At 36.8% G+C, this 24,945-nt stretch overlaps 1 protein-coding gene across 4 annotated transcripts in view; it reads left to right on the plus strand.

Annotated features, from left to right (window-relative positions):
* LOC131681846 (protein quick-to-court) overlaps positions 1–24,945 on the plus strand; it is a 104,079-nt gene that overhangs the window by 69,088 nt on the left and 10,046 nt on the right. For all 4 annotated transcript variants that reach the window (XM_058962901.1, XM_058962900.1, XM_058962902.1 and 1 more), the window contains exons 3-4: positions 21,362–22,345; positions 22,462–22,701. In XM_058962901.1, coding sequence (XP_058818884.1) covers positions 21,362–22,345; positions 22,462–22,701 — 1,224 coding nt within the window. The remainder of the gene's footprint in view (positions 1–21,361; positions 22,346–22,461; positions 22,702–24,945) is intronic.

The following is a 24,945-nucleotide window of genomic DNA, read 5'->3' on the forward strand; positions in this document are numbered from 1 at the left end:
CGTCACTCGTTCAAATTTGCACCGCTCTTATGGTAGTCGGTATTTGCTAGTATTACTGTTCTCCCATCCATTCTGGTAGTCAAACGGTGGGATAGCAAAATTCTTACAAGTTTCCTATCTCATGCCTCCACGCGATTCTAAGTCTATTGATGACATTTGGTCCTTAGACCGCAGAATGAGAGGGTGCGAACAGAATGAGAGGGTGCGAACAGATCTAGTCGAGAAAACATTGCCGTAAAAATGAATAGTTGATCGGAAATTAGCCCCAATACGACTAATCTGACTAGTATCTATGAACACGGCTCAATACGTATTGAAAATTCGCCGCGTCTGTTTTTATGAACCTAATTTAAAGCTCCGTTATTGCTAACAAGCCCGTGCATCAGATTAACAATCCTTTATATTTCCCTTCAGTGTTCGGTATTATCGCTCGTATACTTGTATTCCACAAACAATCCGATATGGAAAATAAGAAATATTTTCCTTGATTTATAACATCTCGCGCTATTTTTGCCAGTATAATATGCTGTCACTTGGTAGTTTTCAAGCCAATAAATATATCGTAGAGAAGAAGTAGCGAGTTCTGTCCAAATACTGTTGCAATAAATAGTGATCCGGCCCATTACGCAGATAAGATTAGCTTTTCCAGGCAATACTCCCACGATCGGCTGTGTGGAGTTCAAATTGTTTTTGTTTAGGGAACATAGTATACTCTCGGTAGCCGGCTGCCCAGAGTTTAAAAATAACCAAAAACTAAACAAGATCATCTCTTTTTCGAGTGATCGTGCACTCGAAGACTAACTAAACAACTACCTAATAAAATATGCTTTACAGGTCGCATCGTTTGCTTGGAGCGAATCCTAGACCTGATACCCTTCCAAACCACCAACTCCGCGACACCTATGGAAGAGTCTGATGAATCGTCGTCCTTCCGTTAAGTAGGTGGAGCATCAACACTTCCTGTCTACCTTATCCTTTATCCTTCCCCGTGAACGATGGAGATGGGGGCGGCCGGCAATGATGGCTATCATGCTGTTGAGGTTTTAATATGGGTCGGATTGGTATGAATTCCTACTTACCACTTCCTAAGCAACTCTTATTAGATAATCAGCAGTCAAACATGATGAAGTCAGTGTGCAATCCGCCAAAATCATCGTCACAACGCAACGCAACGCAACGCAACGCACCCCTTCATCACGCGTTGGCACACAATGAACCCGGTTATCAGTTCGTCCGTTGGTAGTTTAGCGGATCCACACCGTCAGCCCCGACAAATAAAGTTCATGCAAATTAAAAATTTGCAACATGCCGTGCAACATCCGGTCGAACATAGGAAAGCCAGCGATTCCAATTCCATGCTACAAGTTTCCAATCGTAATTTTTGTTCGCCTCGAGCGTCATTGTCAATTGTTCTGATCTATATTCCCTTCTCGATTGTAAACAACGTGGTGTTTTTCGGGCCGGCACCAACTAGCACCGCGGTATTTAGTTCTGTCGACGGTAGGTTTCATTCCCATGCTTTATATGAAAAAATAAGGTATTAAAACAGCTGCTGCTGTAGGTAAGACTTTTTTAAAACAATTAATAAGGATGATAACTGGAACGATTGCCTTACGTTCGAGCATTAACAGTTATAGGTATTATCAGCAGAATTGTAGATGTTGCAATTAGTTTGATTGGAATCCGCTGTAGCAGTGCTGCCAGGGATAGATTTCATTATCGGTGAATAATTTAATTTAATATATCTTCGTTGTCCGCAAAATCACTAAGGGGCTTGTCTTCGACTACTTTCTTCATGCAATTGGCATATTCTAATAAGCATCGGAAGGTAAAAATTGACCAGCTTCTAGCACTGCAAAAGAGGCACCTGTCTTGATCAAAAATGTTGTTCCAATTTTTTTATTGGCCTATTTTTTTATTGGCGGTCTTAAAAATGATATTTAAACCTATGAAAGGCGACAATAATAATAACAAATGATTTTTGATTATCCTGAAATTTTTACAAAATATTCCAAATTACATTCTCTAACAACATACGTACATTGATTGTGTAATTTTTTTAATAAGCAATTTTGGGTTGATTTTGAATGATTTTCAGCTTTTTCTATTAAAACGTGTGCCATTCCGCGAAAAAGCAAAACATGCAAAAACGTACGTACGTACATACGTCGCTTACTATCATTCTAAGGAACTGGAAAAAACTTTGGTTTTTGGCTGTGCAGCAGCCGCCATCTTGTGATAAAATTACTTGAATACATTATTTATTGTATATCACAATTAGTATTATAAAATCCATTTTACAGGATCTCGATTCATCCCATTGTTGTGCCAAAAATGATTTCCGAAACATGCATATTTTTTCGTGCTCTACAGTGATGTAACCCCTTAAGAGAAAATAGTTTTGGAACCCCATAGGGAAACTGTGTCTAAGACGACTCCGACTGCTGCTCTTGAGGCACTTCTAAATATCAAACCATTACACATACACTTAAAACAAGAAGCACTATCATGTGCATACAGACTGCAGGTTACTGGGCTTTGGAACAATAATCATGTTGATCTTGCTACCAGTCATACACGATTGTGGTCACAAATGGTTACATGGGGTGAAGATATTCTTGCTCCCAGCGATACTACACTCACTTGTGGTTTTCCTTACAGGACATTCCATGTGAAGATTCCCTCTCGAGAGGAGTGGTTGTCTGGCTTTATGGAAAGACAACAACAAACGCAAGTGGTTTGTTACACTGACGGTTCTCTGATGGAGGGACGTGCTGGTGCTGGTGTCTACTGTCGTGAAATGAGACTGGAACAATCTCACTCACTAGGTAGATACTGTACTGTATTCCAAGCAGAAATCTTTGCGATTATGTGCGGGGTGCAATCGGCCCTTCAACTGAGTTTGTCCGGCAGAGTTATAAACTTCTGCTCCGATAGTCAGGCTGCAATCAAGGCCCTTAGCTCAGACAAATCCCGGTCCAAGCTAGTGATCGCGTGCCGAACCCAAATCGAAGAACTAAGCATTGTCAACACTATCTACCTTGTCTGGGTGCCCGGACATTGCGGTATTACTGGAAATGAATGGGCTGACGAATTGGCCAGGGCAGGTTCAGCGATTGACTTCGTTGGTCCTGAGCCCGCGCTGCCAATTTCGACAAGTTGGATAAGGGAAAAAATACGGTCCTGGGCTTCGTCCGAGCACCGCAATTATTGGAGAAATCTACAAACGTGTCGCCAAACAAAGGCGTTTCTAGAACAACCATGCCCAGTGGTTTCGAAAAATCTCTTACATTTTTCGAAGCTCCACTGCGGCATGCTGACCAGGGCTTTAACCGGCCACTGCAAACTCAATTATCACATGGCAACTATTCAACGCGCTAAGTCTTTTTCATGTGATCTTTGTGAATCCGACTACGGAACCTCATATCATCTGATATGCAACTGTCCAGCGGTAGCGCAATTGCGATTTCGAGTCTTCAGCCGTCCTTATATAGACGAAACCATGTTTGGTCGACTGAAACTCAGAGACATACTAAAGTTTCTTATCCAATGTGGTAAAGAGCTTTAGGCTTATTCGCAGGCAAGTTGAACTACTTGTGATTTTAACTTACCTGTTGTTTATTTTTGTTTTGTGCTGTTATTTTCCCCACCCTTCCAATTTTACTTCCCCACACCTCCTTGTCCTTTCCTTCCGCTCAGGAAATGATGAAAACACACGGCAAGGCACAAATCCCCGACTATGTACGGGGAACGTGCCATTTGAGCCGATATATTCTGATTCCTGATTCCTGGGTAAGATGGACAAATTGCGTTTCTCACAAAATGAAAAATGAATGATGCTGATACTATATGATTTTTAAAAGATTTCAGATGATTCTGAAAGATACTGCAATTATTCAATATGCGAATTATCAGATAATTAAGCAAAACATTTTTTTGCCTTTCTCATATAGAAAGGTTATGCAATTTTTTCTCGAATACACGCTAATGGACATAATTTTTTGACGCCAGAAAATAACAATTTAAACCTGAAACCTATTGATCCCGGTAAAAAAATCAGGTTGACATGATGTTCTGGCTATTTAACACTTGACAGTTTAAAAAACAGAAATTAATAAGTCGTTCATGATTAAGAAACATTTTTAAAATTTGGTATCATATTGGGTATGACGGACACAGTACGGTAGGGAAAGATGGATATATTTCTTAGGAGCAGTCTTCCCAAATAGACATCGAACACCATGTTCGCTCTAGTTCTGTGCTCATCTTTTACCCACATTTCGTGTGCAAACTCGAATACGCTAATGCGTACCAAAACACAAACGTGCACGTGTTCGTCTACACATCCGAACCCCATGTACGTACGCGGTGTTCGTACACACAGGATCTTGACACTAGTTTTGTGCTTGCCTTTCTTGTGTACGCACATGGCATACGCACTCGGTGTTTAAACCTAAGGCTTGTACATCGTTCGCTTGGGTTCGGTGTTCGGTGCAAACCCGTACACAAAGGCAAAGCATGCAAATTTTGCACACGGGTGCAAACTTGTCGATATTCATGGGAAGACTGCTTAGGAGAATACAATGCCGTCAAACTGCATACCCTTGGGTTTTTTTATTATCTCTAGATTGTGATTTACCGACAGAAAACAAAATTTATTCGCCGAGAAGCGCCTCTCATTACCTTTGTCCCTTGTTCATCTTTACCAACGCTGCATGTCCATCTTACCAATACCACTTTCGAAATGACTATTTTGCGCTTCATTTTCACAACAATTTTAAACATTTTTCTGTTTGAAATTTTGTTATCAGCTTTTTAATGGAAAGAGATAGAAAGATGGTATCTACGACAAAGTTGTACGTCAGGAATCTATAAGGAAACCTGGAGCTATTCGGACCTACCTAAGCAAATCGCCGTTTTAGGTGGATAGATGTGAAATCCTTTGGCCTTTTGGTACTGATTGTTAGCTTGAAACCTCAGCTACATTTTGGAGCCATAAAAAATCATGAGCACTACTCTATGGCAGCATTAGACGACAATTTGCACAACTCAACGTTTTTCCAGCCTTTTACAATGTTGTCGTAATTCGGACCTCCCTGTGGGCAATTCAGTCATGTTTAATGTTATTTGCAATGGAATTATATTTACCTATGAAACACTTATTGTAGAAACTCCTCCAAAAGCGGAAAAAAATTGTGTTAAAAAAATAATCTGGCACAGCAGTCGATTGGCGCATCATGTATTTTCTTTGCTGTGATGCAAGCAATCGTGTGCGCAGCCGCTGAACGGCGGTTGATGGAATAGGGGGTCCGAATAGCTCCGTACGCTCATTTCGCACAAAAGTGATGAGAATCGTTTTGATTTGCTGCTTGTAGACGACGAATTGCGACCTGTATCGTTCCCCCAGCTGAGGTCGGTTTTAAAATCACCTTTTGCTGTAGCCGCCATTTTGGACGCCATTTTTGACACCCTACACTCGATTTTTTTATTTTATAGATGAAACCTTAATAAACATTTAACATTAAGTAATAAACATTTTTCAGAAGAGCGCACATGTCTAAGTCATTTTACTTCTTCAAAAAAAATTATCAAGCATTTGGTACTTTTGGACAATTATATAAAAAGATCCTTAACATCGTATAGTTAGACCGTAAACAATGTTCATAGATTAATAAATAAATTCGCGAACCAATATTTGGATTACGAGTGATGTTCATAAAGTTGGTAATGACTTAGTGAAAACCGTGAACATGATTACAATAGAAAGATTTTTGTTCACGGTCCTGCTTTCGTTATGTAAAAATGAATCATAAGTTATGGCGCTTAATTCACGAGCTAAGGAACATTTTTTTCCGTGCGATGTTTTCAACATAAATACGATAGAAGCAAAGCGAGTAATCGGGAGCAAAGAGAACTGATTCCTAGTAGTTTGACTTATTTTGATAAAGGATAATTCGATAATCGTCATGGGAAAAAAAGTGTCAGCGGCGCGCCACCGGCCTATCGTTCGGCGTCACTGTATGCTAAAAATTACCGGCGGTGACACACAGCTAATAAAACACATATTTAGTGTAGTTGGTATTTCCTCAGAATAGGAAATTCTATTATTCCATTTGAGAGTAAGCATTGAATGATCTTTTCAACATGAAGGAAAATAGTTGCTTTAAATTGCATTTCAACGCTTGCGCTTCAACTCTTCGTTCTTCAAAAGCATTAATAAAAGATCGAGTGTTACTCTTTCCACCACATACAGTGTACCTTCCCCACTTAATCATCTATGTTTCAATGGAAAATTAGGTATATACAATCTGAAAAATATCAGTGATTTAAGACTAGTTTCATGTATATCTGTTATCTGTGAAAATCATGATTTTTTGCATACCTATTCCAAGAACCACCAAACATCGCTGATATACCAACTACCCTTTAGCAGTTCTTTTTTGTAATTCCATGTTAATAATTTTACGGATTTCCCGGTATCCGGATTTGTCATAAAAATACATGCACCAAGCTTTCTTTCTAAAAACCAATGGCGAAGATTAAATTTCGTTCTAGATCAGATTCTCTTACTAAATCACGGAAAAAAGATTTCGACATCTCGACACCTCAACCGTCAACTTCTCTAATTGAACACCCCCACATCGCGGCCAGTTCCTTAGCTAATCGAGCACGACTAAGAAGATGTACCTACAACACCAACTACCAGCTCTCACACCAGCCGACCATGTACCAGCTCTAGTAAGCCAACAACAACCGGTGCCGTGGTGTGCCTCCCCCAATCCCGGACATTTTATCATTTCAATTCCGAAGCGAGAAGAAGCTCGTGCCTACGTTAGTTTCGTTAAGGCACTCGCAGCAGTGAAACTGACAACGCCTTTCAGGTCCTGGCGTAGGAGGATTAGTGCTAATTTAACGCTACTGTTGCCAAAGTTTCGCGTTACGCGTCTGCCGTTTTACGCGGTCCTGTGTTTGGCCGGAATCGCCAATCGGTTTGTTGTTTTCGACTTTCAACCAATCATCGGTCGCGTGTTGACGCAATTGTTGGCGAATTTTCGCGTTTCGTTGAGAACTTTGACTCTTTCGGAGCGTGACGTGGTGAACCTCAATCGGATGGATTTTTTCTGCAATTGATGCTCCTAACATCAGTGCCAACCGAGATAGCCTTGCAGTAGCATGTGCTACCGAATTCGACCACCGTGGCCTCGGGGTCGATCCCCGAGGTGGGAATAAGTGCAATTAGCGAGTTCGGTTGTGGTTTAATACAGAATATTTAGCAATTTGAGCGGAAGTTGAGTGCACTGTTCAAGTGATACAAACGACCAAATATATTAGTGTGCACCCGAAAATAAATTAAGAGCAATCGAAAAATTTGAGTGACCCTGCCAAAATCAAGCTACCAAAAATCTAACTTTAACTCATTGAAGTGAACGGCGAAGAATTTGCTTTACTTTTTATTATAAAAGTTTTCGCGTAATTTTTTCATTGATCGATACTCAGACAATAGCTGTACAGCGTAGTGAGTTGTGCCTTTGTTCAACTGGAGAAGTGTAGTCTCTAGCTCGTTTCTTGTTAAAGAAAATTCTACAATTACTCGTGCAACTTCTCAGCTGTAGTGAAGTTTGGTATTTGAGTGATTCCACGAAGGCTGTGTAACGGAGGTGTATTTTTGGAAGGCAACAAATGATTATGGATGGATACAGCAAATATGAGGGTATGCTTTTATAACCTGTAACAATCTGCAATGATAACAAATTTTTATAAAAATGTTAAAGGTTTTTTGATATCTACCATATGTAATTTTGGTGGACTCGATTTCCTGAACAAAATTTTTGATTTTCGTAAATCACATGTCATGTATTTTTCCAAAGATTTTTTGCTGTGACCACGATCTCAGATACCAATTTAGCTAAGAATCTCAAATCTAAAGCACATTCTTTCTACTCTTTGCTGGAATTCTCATGTAGATCGGTAGTGTAGGGTAGAGTGTGTACACTTGATTCCACTTTTGTTTTTTTCTCATAATTTTTCTATCAAATTAAAAAAATTATTGCAGAATTTACAATTTTCTAGTCTATTCGAAGTATAAGAGATATGAATAATGTGTAAATCCGAATACTATGTCCTATCAGTAATATAAACAGTTTTCAAAATTATGCCAAAACGTAAAAACGTGTGATAACTTGATCCCCCGCCGACTTAGGCTAAAGGCACAAAGCACACTATGACTAATGTATACAAAAGTTTAGCTAATCACCCATCCTGACAAATTGATTAATTTGACTACCTTCTTAGATACACGACAAACTTTAACCACAGTACAAAGTTAAGACAAGTATTTGGGGTAAACCAGTGCTGTTCAACTGGCTTTTCCAACCTTCAATATAATAATACCATAATTTGTTCACGGAAAAAAACATTTTTGATCAAATAATAGTGATAGATACATTATGAAAATGATGTTTTCCTATATCTATACATTTCGAAAGTGTTTGAAAGAATTAATGATAGGAATCAAGAATACCCAGTGTTACAGGAACCAGAGATACCTGTTGTAAAAGGTGAACAAAATTTATTTATTTTTTTGCATATGCGTTAAACTTTTTATTCGAAAAACCTGTTTTTCTAGACAAAAGCCCTTAGAAAGTAATCGTACTTGAAAATATTCATATATAATTAGTTCGACGATCTCATACAACCGTTCAAAAAATTTGTAAAAAGTTGTTCGAGATGGATTTAAACACATATTTTCTAAAATATTATATATCTTTTCCAAACCAATTGCAATATATTGGATTTGTTTTTTGAACACCATAAACCGCCAAATATTTCCATTTCTTTTTATATTGTGATAACTTTCTGTGTATAGATTATGAGATATGACGAATCTGTAAAGAATTGATGAAAGTTTTCGCAAAATAGTGGCTTAATTCTGCCTATTTCGGTGTGCAGTAATATTATGTAGAGGGCTAAGGAAACTATGGTGCTAATAGGTTAATTAGTAGAGTGTTGTAGATAGAAATGGGCCACCCGATTTTTTTTTGAATACTAGTGACATTAATGTCAAACGATGAATATCAACTATATTTTGAGGTGAACTCACTTTTTGTAAGCATTTGGAGGTTGTAGACCTGCACTCGCATTGTGCAGGATGTCGGGCTGCACATTTTTCCGAAAAAGTTCCTAAACTTGCTTGCATTAATGCAATTTCTCATTGAGCTAGAATCACAAATACAAACAAGTCGGGAAATAGTTTATTATTTTTTTCTTAATTTAGATATCAATGTGATACCGGTTTATATGAGAATTTCATGTACTCTCTCTCACTCTTCAAACCGTAACTCCGTACCCAGGGATCCGATCCAAATAAAATTTTATTGAAGGCTATGTCGATATCACCTTTCATTCGAGTATAACATTATTAAAATCGGACTAGCCACACACACACATACCAACTTTTTCCGATCTCGACGAACTGAATCGAATGATGTGAAAGACTCGGCCTAAAGGTACCGAATCATCAACTTTGTTAAATCGCATCAAACCATGACCTTTCTAATCTTCAAACTTACAGCCAATACATATAGGGTAATTTGGGGAGAGATGCCGCACATTTCTTAAAATCGATCCTGCATCGAAGTTAACCATTCAATATTTGATAAAATCATTTTTATCAATTGCGACAAGTATCGAAAATCCTGTGAAATGGTTTTTTTTCTTAAAAAAAATCATCAAATTTCCATGAACATTTAAAAAAAAGGTCATTGCGGGAGAGATGCCGCATGTGCGGGTGAGATGAGCACCATGGTCACAAACTGAAAAATGGTGAACAAAAATATTTTTACCTATCATTGATGTTTTTGTGATAAGGGGTCTTCAGCTGAGTTTTATGAAGTTTGATTACACCTATAAATCGGCCAGCACCTTCATTTTTCTTAATGGGGTAATACCGTTTCTAGAAACATTTTTTTATTCAACATTTTAAAAATATTTTGTTTTTGCAACCTTGTGTAACGGTTTAGTTGGAGTAACTTAATTAAGGGTACTGTTTATTTATATGTTTGTACGAGCGATATATTGGTAGGGGTTTAAAAAAAAGCATCAATTCGTCGAAATTTTCATTTTTATGCCAAGATTGACATCACTACAAATTAATTCCGTTTACTAAAATTAGTACCTGAAACTTTAAAGAATAAACCGAAGAAACTAATACTTAGATACATATCGCCCGCTCAAATATATAAATAAATAGACTCATATTCCTATATGCCGCTGTTTTAGGTCCGTTAGTTTGTGGAAAAAATGCATTTTAGCTACGTATCCTCCGCCATCGAGTGCGGCATCTCACCCGCAATATTGATGCGGCATCTCTCCCAATTGTATGGGAGAGATGCCGCACGACGACATTTTCCTCTGAAATTATGGATGACCGTGCTCATGATCAGAATGCCTTCTAAAAGGTCCCAGCTACTCAACCGATACACGATTTACCAAAAAAAATCGAACAATTTAAAAAAACGAAATTTTAATGTGACAGTGAAAAACTTTCGACACTCCGTAATGCAACTGGACGCACATAATCATTAATAAAAATTTTGTAAGTTAATAATCAGGATTATTTTACACCTCCAGTGTTGTAATTCTTCAAAAGACAAACTCACAATATCATATTACCGTATAAAAGTGACCCTATATACAAAATATAGAAAGTGCGGCATCCCTCCTGACGCGGCATCTCTCCCGAAATTACCCTATGGATCCTGGAAAATTACAAACGTTCGCCTATATTTTTTCTTCAAAATGTAGACTAAATATGTTGTTTAACAAAATTAAGATTACAAAAAAACTGGTATCACACAAAAACTATTGCTAAATAATTTGCGGCCAATTACAGGACGTTTAGTATAAAGTTGCCGTACTTAGTTATAATAGTAGCTACTATCTCGTAAAATACCCCGAAAGTTTTACATAATCTTCCCAACATGAAAACTGACCCAAGCAGGGGCGGATCCAGAAAAAAAATCGATTTTGAAATGAACATTGTACAGTACGTAATACGTAAAAACCTAATTTAATGAAAATCTGTATTGATGATTGAATGTGGTTTGAAAAAATTTTGAGTTTGAAACTAATATAAAATTCAAACTAATTTAAATTTCTTAACAAGCTGAAAATCTTCAAGGTGAGGGTCCAGATCCTCAGGACCCTCCCCCAAGATCCACCACTGGATCTAATGGTTTATATGCAGCAAAATTTTCATTCCCTCATGGCATTTTCGTTTATGACAGTACCCTACACCGGTGTAGTCAGTGCTACACTCATTCAAACTTGTGCGTAATCAGTCTAACTCTTTTTTCCACTTCACGAAAACGCTATCAGTCGTGTCTCCAGAAAAGAGAGTAAACTCTATAAGCAAATGGTTTTTGCTATAGAGTTTGGATTTTCCCCGATCAAACCATTCGGAATTTCATTCGGAATCCTGAAGGGAGTCAGTATGGCTTCCAGCTCAAATGCAGCAACCAATTCCGAAACCGATTGAATCGGATTCGTTTTTTTAATTCGGTTATTTGATACGGTCTATAGCGGTCGCTTAACGGAGCCGTGAATCTTTGATATGTTTTCAATATGTAAAAATAAAACTAAAAACAAATATTATTGATTATCCATTGGATCTCGTGCTCGATCTTTTTATTGTGCGGATACCTTCTTTCGCGGCGGGTAAACATTTGTCTGCACGCCTACTGCGTTATGGGGGTCATTAAATTCTCTCCTGTGTTTTACGTCAAGGTCATCATCATTGTTTAATATTTGTTTAATAAATCAACAGGCATATCAATCACATTAAATCTGTTTCGGTGCTCTCGAGCAGATGTTCTCCCCTGAGTCTAGTACTTTCTAGTAACCATACATGTACGTCACACAGAGGAGTAATTGGGGTCGAATCCTGGCCAAAATTATTTGCTGCTGCAATTGATATTATTATGTCTTAATATGAACTGAAAATAGACAATTACTAGTTTTTGGAACAATTTGGTATCTACCCACCTACCAGTGCAGAGGCCAATTTTCTATATCCTTTCGAATACTAGTAATTTCTAGGTGATCTTTGTTTTCCAGTTGCATAAACATTTGACCAGTGGAAAAGGGAGAACAAAAGGGACGCCTATGCATATTTTCATAGATACATTTTGGCAAACATAGTATTTGGCCCAGCATTTCGGTGTACCTAAAATTAGTAAAAAATTTAATATTATTAAATCGCTTGGGATTGGTGGATCGGATAAGATCGTAAAATCTGAAGCTGAAATCTTGTTTTGTTATATTGCTTCAGCAACTTTGCCGGATCTAGCCGTATAATTTAATTTTTTTATAATTAAAATTTGGAATAAAATGTTTAAAAAAGGTATTTTTTAAAGTTGGTGCAATGCACAGCTAGTCTACTTTTTTAGTTAGTTTTAAGCAGAAGTTAAACAAACGGTTGTGTTGAACTACGTTTGTAGTAATATTGTCTTATTTTACAGTCATCATCACTAGAAAGCGATTTTGCTGCATATACAGGGTGTTTGGTTCATGGTTAAGAATCTCTCGGGGGGTGATAGATTGCCATATTTGGAGAAAAAAATTGTTGTACACATACCATCAAATCTCAACCATTACAGAGTTATTGAACTTTTTGTGTAAAAAACTTATTTGTCTTAAAACACCTCTAACATTAAAAATATACTTTGTATTTCAAATATTTCAGTTCCATTCGAAAGGTGAGAAAATTTCCTATTGAATGGTGTTCTCGTATCTTTTAAGTAATTAGTTTTAATTACCTTTTAGCTGTAAAGTAATTAAAAGTTAGTGTTTTTGAGGAGGTTTTTGCTAATTTTCTCGAAATAATGAAGTATGATTATAGCAATATCCATTATCCAAAAGCTGGGTTTTAGGACGATTCATAATTTGTTCTTGGACGTCATATTTCTATCTCTTCTCATTTCTTTGTAATTTCATTACTATACTTTTCCTGTAACCGACTTGCAAGTGATTAAAAGACTCTAATCTAAAAAATATGCTTTATATCGTTATTTACAAGATTTTATTGGAAAGCTGATAAAATGTCCTATCAGTGTATGTTAAAATATCTTTTAGTTAAGTGTACGAAATGATTTTTTACTAACGAAATAACTCAAAATTTATGTTTTTTGGAGAGTTTTTTAATTATTCTAATTATTTATCAACAAAATTTATCGTTACTATTGTTCATTTGATGCCCCTTAATGTTCTCTATAACTTTTTATTTGAAACCTTGTCTATATCTCCTTTCATTTTGCTGCTATTTAATAGTTAACACAGCATGAGCTCGCCACAAATGTAGTGGGTTCGAAATCGTTATTTTTGCATATGAAACGATGTGATAAAAACGATTTTACGTCGAAACCAAAAGAGATAATTGAATGGAGTCAAAGAAAGAACTGTAGAACTTGCTGAGATGCATTATTTCCATGATAATAATGGTGATGTTTATTATTTACTATTTCAAGAAAATTAACGAAAATGCTAATAATAGCACTAACTTTAAACTAATTTACTTTTAAAAGAATACTAAATTCACTTAACTGAAAGGTATTAATACATCTTTCACTGTAAAATTTTCCTGGCTTTCGAATAAAAAGAAAAAAAAGTACAATAAGTGCCATAATTTTTCAATTAGAGCTGGTACTAGTGAAAATGAGATAAAAATATCCAAGTTGAATAACCCAAAATCATGAAAATAAGAAAAGGTAAGTGTATCATGTCAAAGAACGAATTAAGCAGCTCATCAAGACTAACAATCTGAATTATTAAAATGATGAGGTAAACGATTAGAATTTTCAAGAAATGAACGAAAAATCGTTTAAAATTGTTTAATTTTCAATAAATTACTTTGAAAAGCCTACCTAAACTCATTAGCTGAAACATGTGAGGGCATCACTCAATGCAAAATTTTCTCACCTTTCGAATGGAACTAAAACATTTAAAATACAAAGTATACTTTTAAAGTTAGAGCTATTTTAAGACAAATAAGTTTTTTACACAAAAAGTTCAATAACTCTGTAACGGTTGGGATTTGATGGTATGTGTAGAACAATTTTTTTCTCCAAATATAGCAGTCTATCACCCCCCGAGAGATTCTTAACCATGAACCAAACACCCTGTATAATGAAAACGATTAAAATATCCCTTAAAATATCACCATTAGGCATGCATGCAAATATTCATTAACAATTTTTGATATACTCATAATTTTGCCACGTTGTACAGTAGGTTCTTAGGTATGTAAAAAAATATAACGAAACAAAAAAATCGAAAAAAAAATATTTTGGTTATTGGCCAATAATTTGTTTTAGTTACTCCTCTGTGCGTCATATGTTATAACATTTTTCTTCGATGTTTCTTACAATTGATTTTGGGTGCTGGGTTCTTTTTTTGGGGTTGTCATTATGGCCAGAACATCTGCCACAAATTTGGCTATCGTTTGTAGTTCAGGTATTGGTATTGCATTGGGTTGGTTTACCGTAGATGCGTTGGCAATAGGTTGAGACTAATTCTCCTCTGCATTTTCCGCGTAAGGTTGTCCATGTTGTGCTATCTGGTTACAGCACTTGCGCGTAGAAATTTGCCTTTGATGGATGCATAACGCAGTTTGTTTAGTAGTAGCTCCGTGAGTTTTGAGTTTTATAGTGCAGTAGGAGGGAATAGGTCTTTCGACACGCATCCTCACAACAAGAACACCGGTAGGAATACCCGGGTAGAAATTTCTCGACGTATTGTAACGGATTTCACTTCTAGATTGCCATATGCATTCTGCAATTAGGTCTGGAAAGGTACGCGATGGTAGGTTATGTAGCCTTACCTCTATATGTATACTACCCATGATCGCATATTTGTCCCGTTTTCTATGAGATTTCCTATCTTTATGGGACTGACTTACGATCATAGACAGTATACCACCCTTGATCACAAATTTGTCTCGTTTTATATAGGATTTCTTATCTTTATGGGTCTGATTTGCGATCAACGTACTTTAAGTTGTTCTGTAAAACGAAACGTTCGGCTTGAACTAATTCGGGGATGATGACTGAAGTTTTTTCACGCTGAAAACCTTAAACTGAAAGTCAAAAAGTGATTGGCGTTTGAAAGTCATCGAGCTCAAGGGGCTCATTAGTTGATTCCTGTGGATACCTAGAAAAAACATACTTTGAAATCCAATTGAAATTTGTTTTTTGAATTCATATGTTATGAATGTTTTTAATGAAATAAATGTGTTAGATGTTGCGCTTGTTCCATTCAGCATCAATTAATTTGTGTCGTTGTGTGTTAGTTGCTATCTTCTTGGAGGTCATCTCTGATGTATTCAATCACATTATCTAATGATTTTTTTAGTTAGTGATAAAGCGCAAGTATCGTTTTTTTTTTCTTCTGGCGGCTTATCCATTTCCTGTTTTATGTGAAGGAACTATTCAAAAAAGTAATTAATCGCAAAAAGAACACCAATTACATACTTTATCACAAAAATCAACTTTAAACTGGGAGGAAACAGCCAACTTTCGTGAACCGCAAAATATTTCTTTCGATTACACGGTGCTGCAGTGATTATGTATCCTTCAGGTCAAGCAAATTTCCAATTTTTAAAACGAACAACTCTGGCATTTTTCAACCGATTTAGATTATTAACAAGTTGTTGCCTGCGGAATGAAATTTTCGCTCTAAACAATTATTCAAACAAACACGATCCTTTATAAAACTATCGAATAATTTACATATTTTTCACTAATCCTCAAAAAGGCAAGGGGTCTCAGAGGCCCGGCTAATTACAGTTCTCTAGTTTCAATGAACTTGTGATTTGAAATCCAAATGAATGAGCGATTTCGAGCTTTTGATTTTCTCACTACTAAAATGACAAAAAAGTGGTTTTTTTATTGACGTAGGACTACGTCTTTGTTTTCGATATGGGGGTGCACTGTGCAAATTCTACAAAAATGGTATGTAACGAAAAGTGGTCCAATTTTAAACGCATATAATTCAGCCATCTCACGATAAATTTTCAATTTTTTTGCACAAATCGCCCCGAAATACTTCTAAGAATAGATTCCAATAGACAAACCCAAAGATTTTTGATATCATAGCATTAAAAAATTAAATAATATACAACCTTGTCAAAATATCGCGCATTAACACACAGAAGATAGCGCTTCCCAAGCCCTGTACGACGGATTGGTGTACCTAGCGCGCAACGCTTCTATGAATGACGTCATCATCGACTATTTAAAGAACGGGCTTGACCAGACACGCTCAGTTCCCTGTTGAACGGCTGGCGAAGCAGATCACTGCGCTGTGTTTTTTACAGCCAGTGTAGCTGAGCTAGAAGTCCGTTACACTGGCTGTGGAGGGATGCTACCCTGTGTCGTCCTACAGGCGACCGCTCCAACTGCTTCCCAAATGCCGCTGTAATGTTGCCAGTTAATTTTTGGTTTAACTAACACATGTATTTGCTATTTTCGCTTGAAATTAAGTAATGTAGTGGTAGTAATAAGCTTCCCATTTTGGTTTAAACGCAAGGACAGTTTTTAAAACAGGATTTGATTAATTAGTTTAGCTCATCTAAGCAATTTTATCAATTCTGTAATTTAAAAGGAAGTTTACGGAACTTGGTGAATTTGGCCCCACTTGCAACTGGTATAATCAACCTGCACAAAGTGTTGCATAACGCAGGGCTGTTTTTGGAACAAAATCATTCAGCCTTTCGCTATGCAAAATCACGATATTATGACAGATGGGCTAAGCGCGGCCGTTCCTTTCAATCGGGAAAGGCCGCGTGAAATTTTGGTGAAACTGTCTGCTAATAGTGTCGTGGTAGTACTAGTTGTTTCTTTCGCTCTACCCATCATCATCAGCGTTGACTCATTTTGCATTGTACGCTTGGGTTCAATGTTTGGGGCGAATGTGTTGGTAGGTAGGGAAACTGGCGGTAAAATGAACAGCAAAGTCATTATTTTCTAACTAATAAGTGACTGAGATATTACAATCACCTTATGTTTCTTGTTAGACATGTTTTGTACATATCTGGTAAAAATACTTCGCCATAAACACATTTTTTCAAACATGATTCTTGATTTCTGAACATGTCCAAAAATGAGACATGTTTATAGCGAGTGGGTAAAATGAACAGATTCTGGTGACCTGCAAAATGTCCTGTATGTATGCAATGCGCAGCGTTGAAAAGCTTCTTCCGATCCATGCTAATATCCCAACAAATCATGAGCTTTGCATACACACAGAGCATTTTGCAGGCAAAAAAAATTGTCAGGAAGAATTGAATTTTCATGACGTAATATTAACCATTTTACAATCCTGTGGCATCGAAACACATCTACAAACTTGGGGTTATCCATGGGTGTTTAAACTTTTAGGATCTGTTTGAGAGCAACTGGAAAGCTTGTTCTATACATGAGATGTGATTATGTTGCACAAAATTTGATTTTTCTTCACCGGTCCGGGTGTTTTTTCCCACACACTAAGTACTAAGAAAATAAATATTTTACATTAAGTAGTATAGTCCTACGTCTACAGTTCGTGCAACCCCATAGGGCTGCCCCTTGTAGTTTTTTATTGGGTCTTAGGAGCGATGCTTCTTGTAGTTTTTAGCTTGCCTTTTTGAGGGTTAAAAACGCAATGTAATTTATATCTTCATATTGTTGTCCTAAAACTGCATGGTATTTCTATCAAAAGAACATAACATAACATCCCGTTAGAACGGTCTGTTCTTCTTCTTTCTAGAACAATGAAAAAATTAAAAATCGGTTTAAAAATGATAGCGTAGCTAATTTTTTAGTACCGAAATTTTTGAAAGTGTTTTTTTGCTATAAACCAAAACTTTGCAAGCATATTAAATTATTCAAAGGTGGTTTTGAGTAGTATTTAACCAGACCTACAACTGAAACACATCACAAAGTACATTCAATATTTTTATTATTTTGTATCAAGATATTGATTGATTCATTCTCCGTGCAATTTTATTTTTTTTCCTTTTTTATTTTGACTATGTTAGTCACATTTTCTTTTTTATGTTTTAACGACATTCAATTAGCTAGAGATTACTGGGTAGGGAAAGTTATGAAACTTAGAGCCATAGTACTCAAGTGAGAGCAAGGATGTGAAGTAAACAGATCGGAAAGCTAGAAGTGGCAGGGTCATTAGAACAGGTTTAATATCATGCGGGCTTTACCGTGACAACCGGTCGGTTGTCACGGTGAAGATAGATACGTCTACCTTTATCAGGACACATGATAGTGAACTCGGGTGATTCGTAGTTATTCTGCCTAAGCTCGACCCTCATTATCAGAAGGCAAAAATTAAGCCCGCATGATATTAAACCTGTTCTAATGACCCTGCCACTTCTAGCTTTCCGATCTGTTTACTTCACATCCTTGCTCTCACTTGAGTACTATGGCTCTAAGTTTCATAACTTTCCCTACCCAGTAATCAGGCACGTAGCCAGAGGGGGGGCTAGGGGGCTAAAGCCCCTCCCGAAATTTTTCAAAAATGAATTTCAAAAACCGGCGATGTTTAACAAAATTTGTTGCTCATTTGGTTTGAACAAATCTTTGAGAAAAAGTTGAAGAAGGCTATTTCTAACCACCAAAGGCAATGGTCACGAAATTCAGTCACTTTATGCTTTTACTCGAGCCAGTGCGACGCGAACGATAAAAATAGTAACTTTTATATTGTGTGTCTTGTCTAAAGAATAAAAGAAACTGTTACTATAATTGTTGCTGTAGTAATCTGTCGAGAAGCAAGAAGTGGTGCTCCAGCCAAATACGGTGATTATAAAATTATTGATGATTCGCTTAGGACCGAGTATTCATAATGTGGAACATTTCCTGAAGGTGTAAATGGAGGTTGGACTTTCGGAAGCGAGTTCTACCATGTCAGGCATTTAGCGCTCAACAAATTAGCCCAGATGAAACCATTCATTTCGAACAACTTAAAACACATGGTTGAAAGTGACAATGCTATAATTAAGATCCTCCTATATATGGACGATGAGAACATCAATGTTCCGCTACAAGATCGGATATCGCTTACTCGCAGATTAATGTCATATTTGGGAGAAATGGAATCCATTCGGAAGGATAATTATTGAGAGCGAGAAGCAAGGAACAAATCAGACATTCGCAAACATAAAGTCAAAATTGACGAATTGACATAAAGTTTTGCAAAAGTTTCACAGGAAACGGATAATTTGCTGTGATTTGAAAACAGACAACTCTAAAAGAAAGCCACTTTTGAAAATTAGATGTAAGTGCGATGTGTTCTCTTCCATGTGTCGGAAGCAAGTGATGCTGAAATTATTAAGCTCACTTGTGTTTATAGTTTCTAGTTATTTTGGTGGTGATATATTTACTTAATTTTACGTAAATTAGAAGCATTCAGAATCAGTGCTAAGTAATTTTCTTTCGATTAGTGAACAAGTTCTGAGCAGTTTCGCTCAGTAGATTAAATTCTGGGTAGTTTTCATTAGTAGATTAAATCATTGAAATATATATTTTACATTGTCCAAAAACCCATGAAATCCGAAATAATACCTTCAAATGTTCAAATATAATATTTACTTAATCTAGGTAATCTTCTCAAGTTCCAACGGTTTTGCAAAATTCTGAACGTCAATGAGCTAATGAACTTATTCTTGCATTGTAGTGGAATCAGTAGTTCTTTGCACTCACTTTACATTTTGACTTTTACTATAGTTTCAGGGATCTAGGAAAATCAGTCTACGATATTTTTAATTCATAAGTCCAATGATATGAAAGTATCTAAAAAGAATCTACTTAAATAAATAAATAGATAGTTATTCTCAGTTGCCTGATAATATTGTCGAAGATAGCGTTTAACCCATTCCCCACGAGAGTCAAATGAAAAAAACATGTGTTTTTCTCAGGATTATAATTACGCATACTTCGGATGAAGTCACAGAACTAGTAATAGTAGCCTGATCATGAAAATAGGAGTTGAAGTTCACTTTGTTCGGACATTCTTTGCAACGATAAACTTGGATTTCACACTGATATATTCCTATCCATTGAGACAACCTTGACGTTGGTTTCGTTCTCCTGTTTAGCAAATGCGTGTAAAGTTTCGTTAGGCGGGTTTTTGGATATTTTTGTACTCATTCCAATTTAGCGTCTTCTACACCTTGTAAACGTGTAGTCTAGAATGCGTAGCATTTTCAATCAGCCCTAAATACTTTGATCTCTTGATGAATCTTGAGAGAAATTTCTAACTTATAAACTAATAATAATCAAATTTAATTCGTCGATGCACTATAGCTTTTCTTGTAACAGACAACATATTTTTAGGGTTTTTAGTGTCTATTGTCTTAGTTATGGAATTGTTTTCACTAAGAACATTTCATAATTACATTCAGTTTACTGTGACTATCTCAAGTCATCAGAATTTATACATTTATGCAATAATTTTCAAGCCCCTCCCGAAACAAAATCCTGGCTACGGGCCTGCCAGTAATCTCTAGCTAATTGAATGTCGTTAAAACGTAAAAAAGTGCAATTTTAGATAAAAAATATTTTTTCATAATTGTAATCAACAGAGTTTCCTAAGTTTTACTTAAAATATATTAAAGCCCATTTTAATTAGAGCAGTTATTCCAAAGGCAATAGATATCTAAAACTGGCGGAACTGATGTTTTAGATGTTTTAGATATACCTTTTTTGTACCACGGACCCATTCGAAGTTGTCCCGAACCTTCATGTTTAAAAACGCTTTTGCATTTTTGGAAGATTATATCTTTAATTTACTATCCTAGCAAAGGATCTTTCAAATGTTGTGCGATTACAAATATAACATTCATAGAGCGATAATATTGAAACGCACAAATTTTTACAGACTCGTTCAGCCAGGAGCAGATGGTCGGTTTTAAGTCAGACCGGATTAAGTCGCCAAACATCAAAAAATGAGATAACGATAACACCGGATAAAGAATTTCTTCAGCTACATTCGACTTTTGACAGATTTGAAATATGTAACCATAAACGAAAATTATTGCAAAAAATAATTTTCAATTATAACGTAGAGGATGCTACGATTCAAACTTTAAACCCGTTTTTTCGAAATCAATATTTTGTCACTTGGTCCGGTCTGACTTAACAACAACCAGATGTAAGATGAATATGCGTGTTTACCCACGCAAAATACACAGCCTTAAATATTCTTCATCACAGTATGCCGAAACCTACCATTTAAAATACTCTTTAAGAACTCTATGCAAACACTTAGAAAAACATACGCTAAAAAATCAATTCTGTTTTCCGTTCCCTATTTCTAGTCTTTAAATCTGATCAACTCTGGTCACAGTGCCAGTTGTAATAGCAGCGCCCAACGATCGCCGCGCAGGCCACATACGCCCTGTGATTCGGGACACAGCTCGGGACTGCACAAGAGTAGCCTCAGCCCGAAGACGCCACCGGTTTCTCCGGAATCGCCTGTGACCAGCTACTTGGATGACGATCTAGACTCGCTTCACAGCTACAGCAGTTCAATTGCAAGCGGTATGTCGTGTGACCATCCATATGTTGCACGCAACGGAACTACCTTCAGTGGTCGTAAAATGAAATACGTAGTGCACTGTTCGAGCCATGCTGGTCAGACGGGGGAGGACTACCTCACCCCGACCCAGCGGGCTCAGCGTCAAATCAGGCGACTGAAAGAGCTACTCACCCACGCCCGGATGGATCTTGAGCAGCGTGATAGTGAAATCCTAAGACTTACCAAAGAGGTTGTAGAGCTGCGGCTCTTCAAAGCGTCGCTCAGTTCCCCGGAGGAACGCTCGAACTCTAGTGATGCCGTAACAGTACGAGAGAACACAACCAATGATGCGAACACCCCTAGTTCCCAGGGCATTTCGCCGATTGTTGATCAAATCGATGATGGAGTAAAGGCAAGCCCACGACATCATCTTCATAATCATGGCATCCATCAGGTGCAATTCATGGACAAAATGTCCACTTCGGAGATGCAGAGTTCGTTTGCCGATTCAGGCCATTTTGAGGATATTACGACTTCGTCGATTCACTCTAAGGACTCGTACGTGCACACGCAGGATCGTGCTTGCGGAAGTGACGAGGACATAAACGCCGAGAAGCAACGCTTGATTGAGATGTACGAAGCCCGCATTGAGGAATTGGTAAAAGAACATCAGGCCGAGGAACAGGACATCCGCATGTCCAATAATGACCGCGTTGAGGCACTGCTTCAAAAATTGGCTGAATCCAATAGCAGATACTGTGATCTGGTTCCTGACTATGAGCAGGTTAGTGAACAACTGTGGTAGTAGTGGTAGTTGAGTCTAAAATTAGCTTTAAACGACAGTAGGGTTTATTGTTTCACTTTAATTCAAATCTCGTTAATTTCCACTTACATTTCCAGGCTAAGGAGCGCATCCGCGAGCTAGAAAAGCAGCTCGAAGAACTCCACGCGCAGCTCCAGAATCAGGAGCACAAAGCAAACAAAATATATCTGCACATGTACGCCAAGGGTCAGAATGGAGAAAATTCGCAGCATACTGATCGTGCTATTGAAATGGCACGTCAATCCCCCAGTCGGGTTTCGGTACCGGAACTGATGCAACAACTGCAGGTGACCCAGGAGGAACTGGAGAACATACGCGTAAGTTAGCACTGACGGGTAACATTTGGTCAGCAAGTTGAGACTTCGAATAGGGGGTCTAGTTCGCTAAGCGTTGCCTAAACTCAGAGCTGACAGCCATTACTCGGAAGTTACAAGCGATGACGAGCTATTTCGTATTATTTATCTTTTACCATATACCTAACTGCTCTACCTGGGGTACCGTACGTTTTTATTTTTTGTAAACTCACGTTGCTCTTGTCGTGCTATTTTTGCTCATGTTTTGGCAATGAATCAGCCATTTACTCAAATGAAATTTACCGTCCAGTATGTTTTCTCATATTTGAGACGCCAGATAACTCAAATATTTGTACTATTTGGGTAGAAATACAATTAGTCGTTATACAGTGATGGCCCGTTTTCATTAGCCCCATGGTACATTGACAAAATCGGGAGATAAATTTTAAAATATTATTCTTTGGTCCCTAAACAAAATCTTATGCTGTCTGATTATTTAGAATAATTTTCCCTCAAGGGAGTCTTCCAGTGTAAAATTTAAAAGAAAAAAACTTCTTTGTTTTTAACGCAGTTTCAAAATGCACATCTTCATGCTTTGACACCTGTTAATTGAAGACCATTTCGTAACGCATGTAATTTTTTTACTATTTGAGTAGAAGTACAATTAGTCGTTATACAGTGCTGACCCGTTTTTATAAGCCCCATGGTGTACTTTACATTTTAAAATATTCTTTGGTCCCTGATTATTTACCATAATTTTCCCTCAAGGGAGTCTTCCAGTGTAAAATTCAAAAGAAAAAAAATGTGCGCGGTTTTAAAATGCACATCTTCATGCTTTAACACCGGCGTAATTAAAGACCATTTCGTAACGCATGGATAAACGTTACACGTTTAATATGATAAATATTTCTATTTAATAATTGCTCAATTCGGAGATTGATGCAAACCCACGCATGAATGCTTCCTAGCATGGTTCCAGTATATCGCCACTGTTGTGCTATCTTATGACAAACGCCATTTAGTACATTTCTAGAAAAAAGATTTTTTTTAATTTAAAATTTGAGATTGAGTATTAGACCGGCAACAATTTCAACTTTTTTCGGAACACTGTTAAATCTAACGGTAATTGACTACACACACCATTTGTCAAATATGAGCTTTTTCCGAAAACTTTAGTTCATTCACAAGAGTTTTCAAGTTTGTATGTGAAAATATAAGAAACATAGATAAAAGAAACAACAAATTCAGTAAAAATGTCAGTATCATCTTGTGCATCCCATAATCCACAGATATATAGCTTAAAGTGTAAGGATCAATATTGCCGAAGACTCCAAATTGATCCGATTTTGCAGTAAAAAGATATTCTCATATAAAGTTATATGTTTATTTATTATTATCATATCAAGCAGCGTAAGACTATTGTCTTTTTATTGCTACAAAACTATTTACCGGTAAATTGCCTGTTGCCTCTCTTTCTCGCACATGCTTAGAATAGGAAATTTCAAAAAAATCGGTTGGTCTTCAAAGTTAAATAACTTTGTCGGAGAAACTCCAATCAATATGCAATTTTCAACAAAGCTGTTTGTTATAAAATAAGCTATGTGACCATAAGTTTTGAGGTATGTAGAGTTACTGTGGAATTTTTTATTTGATTTTAAGTTTTTATCTCCGAGTTTCCATATATATGTTACCATAAAAACTTGAACCCTCTTGGGTGTGAGCTAGAGTTATCGGAGAAAACTTATAGTTTGCATATGATTTGTGCATCCAGTTACCATTTGAATTAGTAGTGTTTTCAAAAAAAGTCAAAATTGTTACCGGTCAAATTGAGTATCTAGAAACTTATAAATGGTAGAAACAATTCAGAGAAGATACTTGACGCTTCTATCTATTTTGTATTAATCTCTCAAATATTACGAAGATCGGTTGACTATATTGAGAGTTTTTGCTAAAAATGTGAACAAAAGTCGCCCTCATACGTGTCATAAGTGATGACAAAATGTGTATGACGTGTCATAACTGCGCATGGAAAATTTTCTACATAAATAAAGCATCAAATATTAACTTTTATTCATATCATCGGCTTTTCTTGGTCTAGAAACAATCGGTGAGATGCATTTTACAAAAAAAATTTCAAGGAATCTAGAAAAAAATAGAAATTTTTGACTACAGTGTTGCAAACAGACAATTTTCTCGCAATACACGTATTTGAATTTTGAAATTTGTTATACCATTATGTTCCTAAATTTCAAAATTCTGAAAGCGCCA

The sequence above is a fragment of the Topomyia yanbarensis genome, chromosome 2 (genome assembly GCF_030247195.1).
Source record: "Topomyia yanbarensis strain Yona2022 chromosome 2, ASM3024719v1, whole genome shotgun sequence".
Lineage (NCBI taxonomy): Eukaryota > Metazoa > Arthropoda > Insecta > Diptera > Culicidae > Topomyia > Topomyia yanbarensis.